General features: G+C 54.0%; 1 protein-coding gene across 3 annotated transcripts in view; it reads right to left on the bottom strand.

The window, feature by feature from the left end:
* ATXN10 (ataxin 10) overlaps nt 1-9,927 on the bottom strand; it is an 85,078-nt gene extending 75,151 nt beyond the window's left edge. For 2 of the 3 annotated variants that reach the window (XM_029078895.2, XM_029078894.2), the window contains exons 1-2: nt 9,775-9,927; nt 2,482-2,673 (exon numbers count right to left, since the gene is read on the bottom strand). In XM_029078895.2, the coding sequence (XP_028934728.1) occupies nt 2,482-2,673; nt 9,775-9,911 (329 nt within the window). In that variant the 5' untranslated portion in view covers nt 9,912-9,927. The remainder of the gene's footprint in view (nt 1-2,481; nt 2,674-9,774) is intronic. The other variant, XM_029078896.2, reaches the window with a different exon arrangement.
* Nucleotides 9,928-10,196: the final 269 nt, after the last annotated feature.

Consider the following 10,196-nt stretch of genomic DNA (forward strand, 5'->3'; position numbering starts at 1 on the left):
CGGTGGAGGGTGAGGAGACCGAGGCTGCAGGCAATGGACTGCTGAGGGGGAGCGGGGGAGGAGAAGAAAGACCGTGACTGCCAGCAGTGGACGGTGAGGAGACCGAGACTGAAGCAGTGGATGGTCGGGGGAGACACCGAAGCTGCTAGTGGTAGACAGCGGAGAGACTGAGGCAGATCCCAGAATGACAACAGTGAACAGTGGGGAGACCGAGGCCCCGATCGGGCCTTCTTTTCCTCTTCTCCTCCTCCTTTCTGCGTCACCCTTACACTCGGATTTCCTCCCTCGATTCCTCCCTCCCTCAGCCCCGCAGCACTTACGTCCGTATCCGTCATTTATTTATTTCGATTCATAATAATAATAATGTTGGAATTTAAGCGCTTACTATGTGCCGAGCACTGTTCTAAGCTGGGTGATGGGGTTGTCCCACGTGAGGCTCACGGTTAATCCCCATTTGACAGATGAGGTAACTGAGGCACGGAGAAGTGAAGTGAGTTGCCCACGGTCCCACAGCTGACAAGTGGCAGAGTCGGGATTCACGTGTGTCTCCCACCTAGACGGTGCGCTCACTGTGGGCGGGGAACGTGTCTACCAACAATCTTACATTGTACTCTCCCAAGTGTTTAGTACGGAGTTCTGTGCACAGAAAGTGTTCGCTAGATACGACTGACTGACTGATCTAGAAAAAGAGGTTCACTGTGCGTATCTGGAGAGGACGATTTTCCCCGAAAATCCGACCCTGACCGATCTATTGTCCGTCGGTGCCTGGACAGAGATGAACGGGACAGTGGATTCCAACCGGAGATCCTGAGGGAGAAGCTGCTCTGCACACGACTCAGTCCAATTCTATATGGGCGGGCCTCCTAATGACAATAATGATAATAGCGGTACATAGTAACTGCTTACGATGTGCCAAGCACTGTACAGAGCGCTGGGGTAGATACGAGATCATCAGATCCCACATGGGCTCACTGTCTAAGTAGGAGGGAGAAGAGGAATTGAATCCCCACTGTGCACAGGAGGGAACTGAGGCACAGAGAGGTTAGGTGACTTGCCCAAGGTCATACGGCAGACTAGTGGCGGGGGCGGGACTAGAACCCAGGGCCTCTGACTCCCAGGCCGTTTCCATTGGGCCACACCTCATCAGCCCTTGTTGATGCTAATGGAACTCAACAGGGCTTTGACCTGTAAAAATCCGCAAGTTCATAATGATGAACATGATGATTATTATTGTTATTGTGGGATTTGCTACATGCTTTCTACAGGCTAAACACTGTAGTCAGTCAATCAGAGGTATTTATTGAGGGCTTACTGGGAGCAGAGCACTGTACTAAGCACTGGGGAGAGAACAACAGAGTTAGAAAGACACTATTCCTGTCTTCGAGGAGCTTCCAAATCTGTTGCGTGCAGAGCAGCGCGCTGAGCAGTGCCGCCTGTCTGCTGTGTGGCCTTGGGCACGTCACTTCACTTCTCTGGGCCTCAGTTCCCTCCTAACAATAATAATAATAACTTCGGTATTTGTTAAGCGACCACTATGTGCCGAGCACTGTTCTAAACGCTGGGGTAGAAACTGAGGAATTAGGTTGTCCCAGGTAAGGCTCACGGTCTTAATCCCCATTTTACAGATGAGGTAACTGAGGCACCGAGAATAATAAAAATAACAATGTCGGTATTTGCTGAGCGCTTACTATGAGCAGAGCTGGGGTAGATACGGGGTAATCAGGATGTCCCGCGTGAGGCTCACAGTTAATCTCCATTTTAGAGATGAGGTGACCGAGGCACAGAGAAGTGAAGTGACTTGCCCAGTCACACAGCTGCCAGGTGGCAGAGCCGGGATTAGAACCCATGATCTCTGACTCCCAAGCCCGGGCTCTTTCCACTGAGCCACATCGCTTCTCATCTGTCGAACGGATATCGAGACGGTGAGCCCCACGTGGGACGGGGCTGTGACCGATCCCATGTGCTTGGATCCACCCCAGCGCTTAGCCCAGTGCCCGGCACACGGTAAGCTCTTAACAAATACCATCGTTATTATTCCTCTAGACTCTAAGCTGTCTGTGGGCAGGGAATGTGTCTGTTTATTGTTGTATTGTACTCTCCCAAGTGCTTAGTACAGGAATCTGCATACGGTAATAACAATAATAACGCTGGTATTCGTTAAACGCTTACTATGTGCCGAGCACTGTTCTAAGCACTGAGGGGATACGAGGTGATCAGGTTGTCCCCCGTGGGGCTCACAGTTTTAACCCCCATTTTACAGATGAGGTAACTGGGGCCCAGAGAAGTGAAGTGACCTGCCCAAAGTCACACAGCTGGCAAGCGGCGGAGCCGAGGTCAGAACCCATGACCCGTGAATCCCAAGCCCGGGCTCTTTCCACCGAGCCACGCTGAGTAGGCGCTCCAGAAATACGATCGAAAGATCGAACGAACGGATGAACGAATGAATGAGAGAATGGAGGCAGCGGGCCCCGACCCGGTCACCTGATGACCCCCTGGTTAGCGGGGCAGCGCACGCAGGCGTTCCGGAGGCATCGGAAGCTCTCGGCGGCCAGTTGCAAGCAGGGCTCCGGGTGTTCCCGCCGGGCCCAGTCGGCGCTGGCCACTTCCGCCTCCCGTCGGGCCTCCGTGAGCCGCTGCAGGACCTCCTGAAACACGCTCTCGGACGCCGTGTCGCTGAAACGAACGAGAGAGCGTCCGTGGGATCACAACTGATTTTTTTTTTAATGATATTCATTAAGCTCTTACTATAAGCCGGGCACTGTAATAATAATAATGTTGGTATTCGTTAAGCGCTTACTATGTGCCGGGCACTGTTCTAAGCACTGGGGTAGATACGGGGGGATCAGGCTGTCCCCCGTGAGGCTCACCGTCTTAATCCCCATTTTACAGATGAGGTCGCCGAGGCACCGAGGAGTTCGGTGACTTGCCCGAGGTCACACGACAGACAAGGGACAGAGCCAGGATCAGAACCCACGTCCTCCGACTTCCAGGCCCGTGCCGCAACGTGGCTCACTGGAAAGAGTATGGGCTTGGGAGTCAGAGGTCACGGGTTCTAATTCCGGCTCCGCCACTTGTCAGCCGTGTGTGACTTTGGGCAAGTCACTTCACTGGGCCTCAGTCACCTCATCTGCAAAATGGGGATGAAGACTGTGAGCCCCCCATGGGACAACCTGATCACCTGGTATTCCCCCCAGCGCTTAGAACAGTGCGTCGCACATAGTAAGCGATTAACAAATACCGACATTACTACTAAGCACTGGGTTAGGTCCAGGTTAATCAGGCGAGGCACAGTCCCCGTCCCACATGGAGCTCACAGTCTTAAACCCCATTTTCCCGATGAGGCAACTGAGGCGCAGAGAAGTGAAGTCACTTCCCCAGCAGACAAGTGGCAGAGCGGGGATCAGAACCCAGGTCCCCCTGGCTCCCAGGCCCGTACCCTATCCACTCCGCCACGCTGCCTTTCCTATCTCAACCCTACCTAGAGACAATTGTTTTCCACAGAGGCAGAAATGTTTTGCTATTTCTCCCTCGGAGGCGGCCGGTAGCTGCAGAGACACTCAGGAACCGACCACCGGTCGTTCCCCTCGGTCAGGAATGTACACCCTGCAGACAATATAGAAATGAAATGCGGCGCTGACAGGACACTTCAGAATTATACAGAAGGTCGGATTTCATTTCCTTCAAGTTTAGACAGATCTGCAGGTTTAATCTTGGCCAGCCCTGCTCGGGGAAAATTAAAAAAAGAAAAATGCGGCGATGATCTGTAACTTTCTAGATAGAGAGGTGGTTCTCCTGAGCGGTCACCTCTCAACCGAGTAATCGATGGTATTTATTGAGCGTTTACCGTGAGCGGAGCGCTGTATTAAGCGGTTGGGACCGAGTTGGTAGGCGCGATCGCCGCCCACAAGGAGCTTACAGGCTAGAGGCGAGATTTCCGAAAAAGCAACGAGACGCCGGCGGTGGGGATGCCGAGGGAGACAGCTTGACTGTTGTTAAAATATACGTCTTAATGCTTTCTCTTTCATTTACCATCAGGGAGACTGTAGGGAAGTAGGGAAGCAGCGTGGCCTAGTAGAAAGAACCCGGTCCTAGAAGCCCGAGGAACTGGATTCTAATCCCTGGTCTGCCACTTACCTGCTGCATGACCTTGGGCAAGTCACCTCACTTCTTTAAGCCTCAGGTTCCTCCTCTGTAAAATGGGGATTCAAATACCCGTTCTCCCTCCTGCTTAGGCTGGGAGCCCCGTGCGAACAGAGGGACTGCGTCCTAACTGATTAACTCGTATCCACCCCGGGGCTTAGAACGGCCCTTGACAGCAGACTAACTGCTTAACAGATACCACGGTTATTATTATAATACTACCGTGCTAAACGCTGGGGTGGATTCAATGCAATCGTCTCAGACGGGCCCCTACCCTTCATGGAGTTCCCAGTCTGAGAGGGGAGGGAGGACAGGGATTGAATCTGTATTTTACATTTGAGGAAACTGAGGCCCAGAGAGGTAGCATCGGCCTGGGAGTCAGAGGACCCGGCTTCTAATCCCGGCTCTGCCGGGTAATAATAATAATGACGACGGTACTGGTTAAGCGCTTACTATGTGCCAAGCACTGTTCCAAGCACCAGGGTGAATACAAGGCTATCGGGTTGTCCCACGCGGGACTCACTGTCTTAATCCTCATTTTACAGATGAGGTAGCTGAGGCACAAGAGAAGTTGCCCAAAGTTGCGACTTGCCCAGAGTCACACAGCTGACAAGTGGCGGAGCCGGGATTAGGACCCACGGCCTCTGACGCCCAAGCCCGCGCTCTCTCCGCTAAGCCGTGCTTGCTGTGTGGCCTGGGGCAAATCACTTCACGTCCTCTGTGCCTCAGTTCTCCTGTTTACCCTCCTACTTAGACTGTGAGCCCCACGCAGGACCGGGACCGTGTCCGACCTAAGTAACTCGTGCCTACCCCAGTGCTTAGAACAGTGTCTGACACATAGTAAGTACGTAACAAATACCATAACAAAAATGATTGGCCCAAGGTCACACAGCAGATAGGTGGCGGAGCCAGGACTGGAACTCAAGTCCTCTGACTTTCAGTCCCGTGCTCTTTCCACTAAGCCACGCTGCTTCTCCAAACGCTAGAGAAGCAGCGTGGCTCAGTGGAAAGAGCGCGGGCTTAGGAGTCAGAAGTCATGGGTTCGAATCTGGCTCGGCCACCTGTCAGCTGTGTGACTTTGGGCAAGTCACTTAACTTCTCGGTGCCTCAGTTACCCCATCTGTAAAACGGGGATTAAGACTGTGAGCCCCACGTGGGACGACCTGATTCCCCTGCGTCTACCCCGGCGCTTAGAACAGTGCTCGGCACATAGTAAGCGCTTAACAAATACCGACATTATTACAGACTGTAAACTCATCTTAGGCAGGGAATGTGTCTATTGTCCTCTCCCGAGCGCTTAGTACGGTGTTCCGCACACAGTACGCGCTCAATAAATAAGACTGACTGAATGACAAACATCTGCATCAGGCTGTCGGTGTTCACCGGACACTCCCTCGGGGCAGGAGAGACGCCCGTGCCGGTCACGCCCGGATCGCTAAACGGTCGACCGATGGTCTCGATTGAGCGCTTACTCTGTACCAAGCGCTTGGGAGAGCACCATTCGCCAGAGTCGGCGGAGGCGATCCCCGCCCTCGGGGATTCGTTCCGGGAAAAATCGGCGAGACGCCATCCCGACCGATTCTCCAGCGGTTCCCCTCGGCCTACGGTCTCCCCGGAATGTTTGCAGACGAGGAGCGTAAACAGAAGGTCGGAGGTCCAACTCTATTTTCGAGGGCAGAGACGAAAAAGGAGGGCCCGAGCAGGAGAGGGACGGAGAGGCGGGATTATACACCGGGGAGGAAACTGACTCACCCTCGCTTACTCCTCGCATCAATATTTGTCCGTCTCCCCTAAAGGTGAGTCGCACGGGGCCGATGGCGGGCGAGGGTACCACGGGACCCCAAAATAACCCCGCCCACCCTCCCCACGTCGGCACGCGGTGCTTCCCGGACGGGCCGCGCCCCGGGGTCGTCTGTCGCTCTGCCGAGGCCTTCCGGTGGCATTTCGGCCGGACCGTGACTCAGCTGGCCTCCCCGGCGCGTGGGAGGCCGATCCCCGCCGGCCCGAGGAAACCAGAGCCCCGTGGTGGGGGCGGGCGGGGGGCCGGGCCGGGGGCTTCGGCCCGGGGTCCTGACTCGGCTCCCCAGCGGAGGCACCGGTGGTCGCTGGGGTGGTCGCCGGGGTGGTCGCCGAGGTGGTCGCCGGGGGCCGCGGCCTCCTCTGGCTCACCGTGGGGGGTCAGCCATTTTAAAGAAAGCCAAAAGGGTCAGATGAAAATCCCAACGAGGGCAGGGGGCGCGGGCCGGACCGCCGTCGGGTGGAGCCTACGGAGTCGCCCCTCGGCCGGATGGACTTCATTTTGAAGAAACGGAAAGCGTGCGTCAGTGCGTACGGCTCGACCCTCCCTTCTGGGCCGTGGTCGGACGTCTCGCCGGCCCCGAGCGGACCGCGCTCGGGGGAGGTTCGGCCCCTGACCTCAGAGAACCGGCGGGGGGGGGGGGGGGGGTGGTGGTTTTGGGGACAACAGAGACGGTGTTTACGACGGGCTGGAGCCTTGCCTTGTCCTCAAATCCGCCAGACAATGACTCTCCCCCACTTCAGTGCCTTATTGAAGGCCCATCTCCTCCAGGAGGCCTTCCCCGACTAAACCCCCCTTTCCTCTTCTCCCACTCTCTTCTGCGTCACCCTGACTTGCTCCCTTTCTTCATCCCCTCTCCCCAACCCCACACCACTTACATCCACAGCTGTCATTTGTTTATTTCTATTAATATCTGTCTCTCCCTCTAGACCTTAAGCTCATTTCGGGCAAGGAATGTGTCTGTTTATTGTTATACTGTACTCTCCCAAGCGCTCAGTACAGGGCTCTGCACAGACTGAGTGCTCAAGAAATACAAATGAATGAATGAAGGAATTACCACTGTCTCGGTGAGACTGGAAGCTCGATACGGGCACGTCTGCTAATCCTGTGGTATTGGACTCTTCCAAAGGTTTAGTGCGGTGTTCTGCACCTAGTAAGCACTCAACAGATATCACCGACTGACTGAGGTTTAGAAAGCAGACGGCCTGGGCCAGCCCCAGTTCAAACCACATGGACCCACGGGGCCTCCTTCTCATCCCTCCCGCTGCCACCCCGCTTGTTGCTAATGGTATTTGTTAAGCGCTTACTATGTATCAGGCACTGTACTAAGCGCTGGGGAGGACCCAAGTTACTCAAGTTGAATATAGTCTATATCTCAGGTGGGGCTCACAGTCTTAATCCCATTACAAGATGAGATAACTGAGGCCCAGAGAGGTGAATAATAATAATGGTATTTGTTAATATAACAATAATAATAATGTTGGTATTTGTTAAGCGCTTACTGAGGCCCAGAGAGGTGAATAATAATAATGGTATTTGTTACTATGACAATAATAATAACGTTGGTATTTGTTAAGCGCTTACTATGTGCCGAGCACCGTTCTAAGCGCTGGGGTAGACAGAGGGGAATCAGGTTGTCCCACGTGGGGCTCACAGTCTTAATCCCCATTTTACAGATGAGGTAACTGAGGCACCGAGAAGTGAAGTGACTTGCACACAGTCACGGCTGACAAATGGCAGAGCCGGGATTCGAACCCATGACCTCTGACTCCAAAGCCCGTGGTCTTGCCACCGAATGGTATTTGTTAAGCGCCTACTATGTGCCGAGCACTGTTCTAAGCGCTGGGGTAGATACAAGGTAATCAGGTTGTCCCACTTGGAGCTCACGGTCTCAATCCCATCGAGGTCACCGAGGCACAAAGAAATTAAGCGAAGCGCATAGCTGACAAGTGGCAGAACCGGGATCGGAACCCATGACACGGTCCTCAAGGACAGTACAGGGACAGGGATCGTGTCTACTAGCTCACCTCCCTTCTCTCCTTCTCCAGCCCAGCCCGCACACTCTGCTCCTCTGGTGCCGCTAACCTTCTCCCCGGGCCTCCATCTCACCTGTCCCACCGTCGACCCCTGGCCCACGTCCTCCCCCTGGCCTGGAACGCCCTCCCTCCACAAATCCCACCGACAATCACACTTCCTCCCTTCAAAGGCCTACTGAGGGCTCGCCTCCTCCAAGAGGCCTTCCCAGACTGAGCCCCTCTTTTCCTCACCTCCTCCTCCCCCCACCTCACCCCGACTGACTCCCTTTGCTCTCCCCCCCACCCCACAGCACTTGGGTTTTATGTATACATCTGTAATTCTATTGATTTATATTGATAACAATAATGATGGTATTTGTTAAGCTCTTACTACGTGCCCAGAACTGTTCTAAGCGCCGGGGTAGATACAAGGTAATAATAATGTTGGTATTTGTTAAGCGCTTACTACGTGGAGAGCGCTGTTCTAAGCGCTGGGGTAGACACAGGGGAATCAGGTTGTCCCAGGTGAGGCTCACAGTTAATCCCCATTTTACAGATGAGGTAACTGAGGCACAGAGACGTGAAGTGACTTGCCACAGTCACCCAGCTGACAAGTGGCAGAGCCGGGATTAGAACCCAGGACCTCTGACTCCCAAGCCGACGCTCTTTCCACTGAGCCACGCTGCTTCTCGAGTTATCGATGTCTGTTGACTTGTTTTGATGTGTATATATCTATAACTCTATTTACTTAAATTGATGCCTGTTTACTTGCTTTAATGTGTATATATCTATAATTCTATTTATTTAAATTGGTGCCTGTTGACTTGTTTTGACATTTATATAGCTACAATTTTATTTATTCATATTGATACTTGTTTCCTTATTTTGATGTGGATATCTATAATTCTATTTATTCATATTGATGCCTGTTTACTTGTTTTGATGGGCATTGATCTATAATTCTACTTAGATTGAGACCTCTCGTTTTGATATGTATAAATCTATAATTCTATTTATGCATACTGATGACTGTTGACTTGTTTTGATGTCTGTCTCTCCCCCCGCCCCTGACGATAAACCTGGTGTGGGCAAGGATTGTCTCTCTTTATTGCTGAATTGGGCTTTGTACGCACTTAGTACGGTGCTCTGCGCACAGTAGGAGCGCGGTAAAAACAATTGGATGGATGGATGCATGGATGCATGGATGAATGGATGGATGAATGGACGGATGGATGGATGGATGGATGGATGGATGATGGGTGAATGAATGAATGGAAGGATGATGGATGGATGAATGAATAAATGAATGGATGGATGAAGGATGGATGAATGGATGGATGGATAGATGGATGGATAGATGAATGAATGGATGGATGGATGGATGGATGATGGATGGATGAATGGATGGAGGGTGGATGAATGGATGGATGGGTGAACTGATGGATAGATGAATGGATGAATAGATGGATGGATGAGTGGATGAATGAGTGGATGAATGAATGGATGGATGAATTGATGGATGGACAGATAGATGGATCAATGAATGGATGGATGAGTGGACGAATGAATGGATGGATGGATTCATTCATTCAATGGTATTTATTGAGCGCTTACTATGTGCAGAGCACTGTACTAAGCGCTTGGAATGGCCAATTCGGCAACAGATGGAGACCATCCCTGCCCAATGACAGATGAATGAATGGATGGATGGATGGATGAATGAATGAATGGATGATGGACGGATGGATGGAGAAAAGGAAGGACGGGAGCTCCCCTTTCCCCCCTCCCCTCCCCTCCCCGTCCCCGGCCGCCCGTCGTTACCGGTGGCGCTGCTGGGTGAGAAGGGCGGTGAGGTGTCGGAGGGCCTGCAGCTGGGCGAGGGCGGAGGGGGCGGCGGGGGCGGCGGGGGCGGCGGGGCTCCCGGCCGGGCCCCGTGAGGCCTCCCTGGGCGCCGCCATCTTGTCCAGGCTCCGCCCCCGACGCCGCCGCCGCCGCCGCCGCAGGGCGCGTGCGCACCCAACGGGGGGCCGCGGGCGCGAGGGCGGGGGCGCGAGGACGGGGCGCGTGCGCAGGGCGGGGAGGCGCCAGGGAGGGAGGGGCGCGTGCGCAGGGCGGGGAGGCGCGAGGGAGGGAGGGGCGCGTGCGCAGAGCGGGGAGGCGCCAGGGAGGGAGAGAGGGAGGGGCGCGTGCGCAGAGAGGGCTGGAAGGTCGGGGGCGGGAAAGCGCGCGCGGCCCCTCCCTCC

The sequence above is a fragment of the Ornithorhynchus anatinus genome, chromosome 14, assembly GCF_004115215.2.
Source record: "Ornithorhynchus anatinus isolate Pmale09 chromosome 14, mOrnAna1.pri.v4, whole genome shotgun sequence".
Lineage (NCBI taxonomy): Eukaryota > Metazoa > Chordata > Mammalia > Monotremata > Ornithorhynchidae > Ornithorhynchus > Ornithorhynchus anatinus.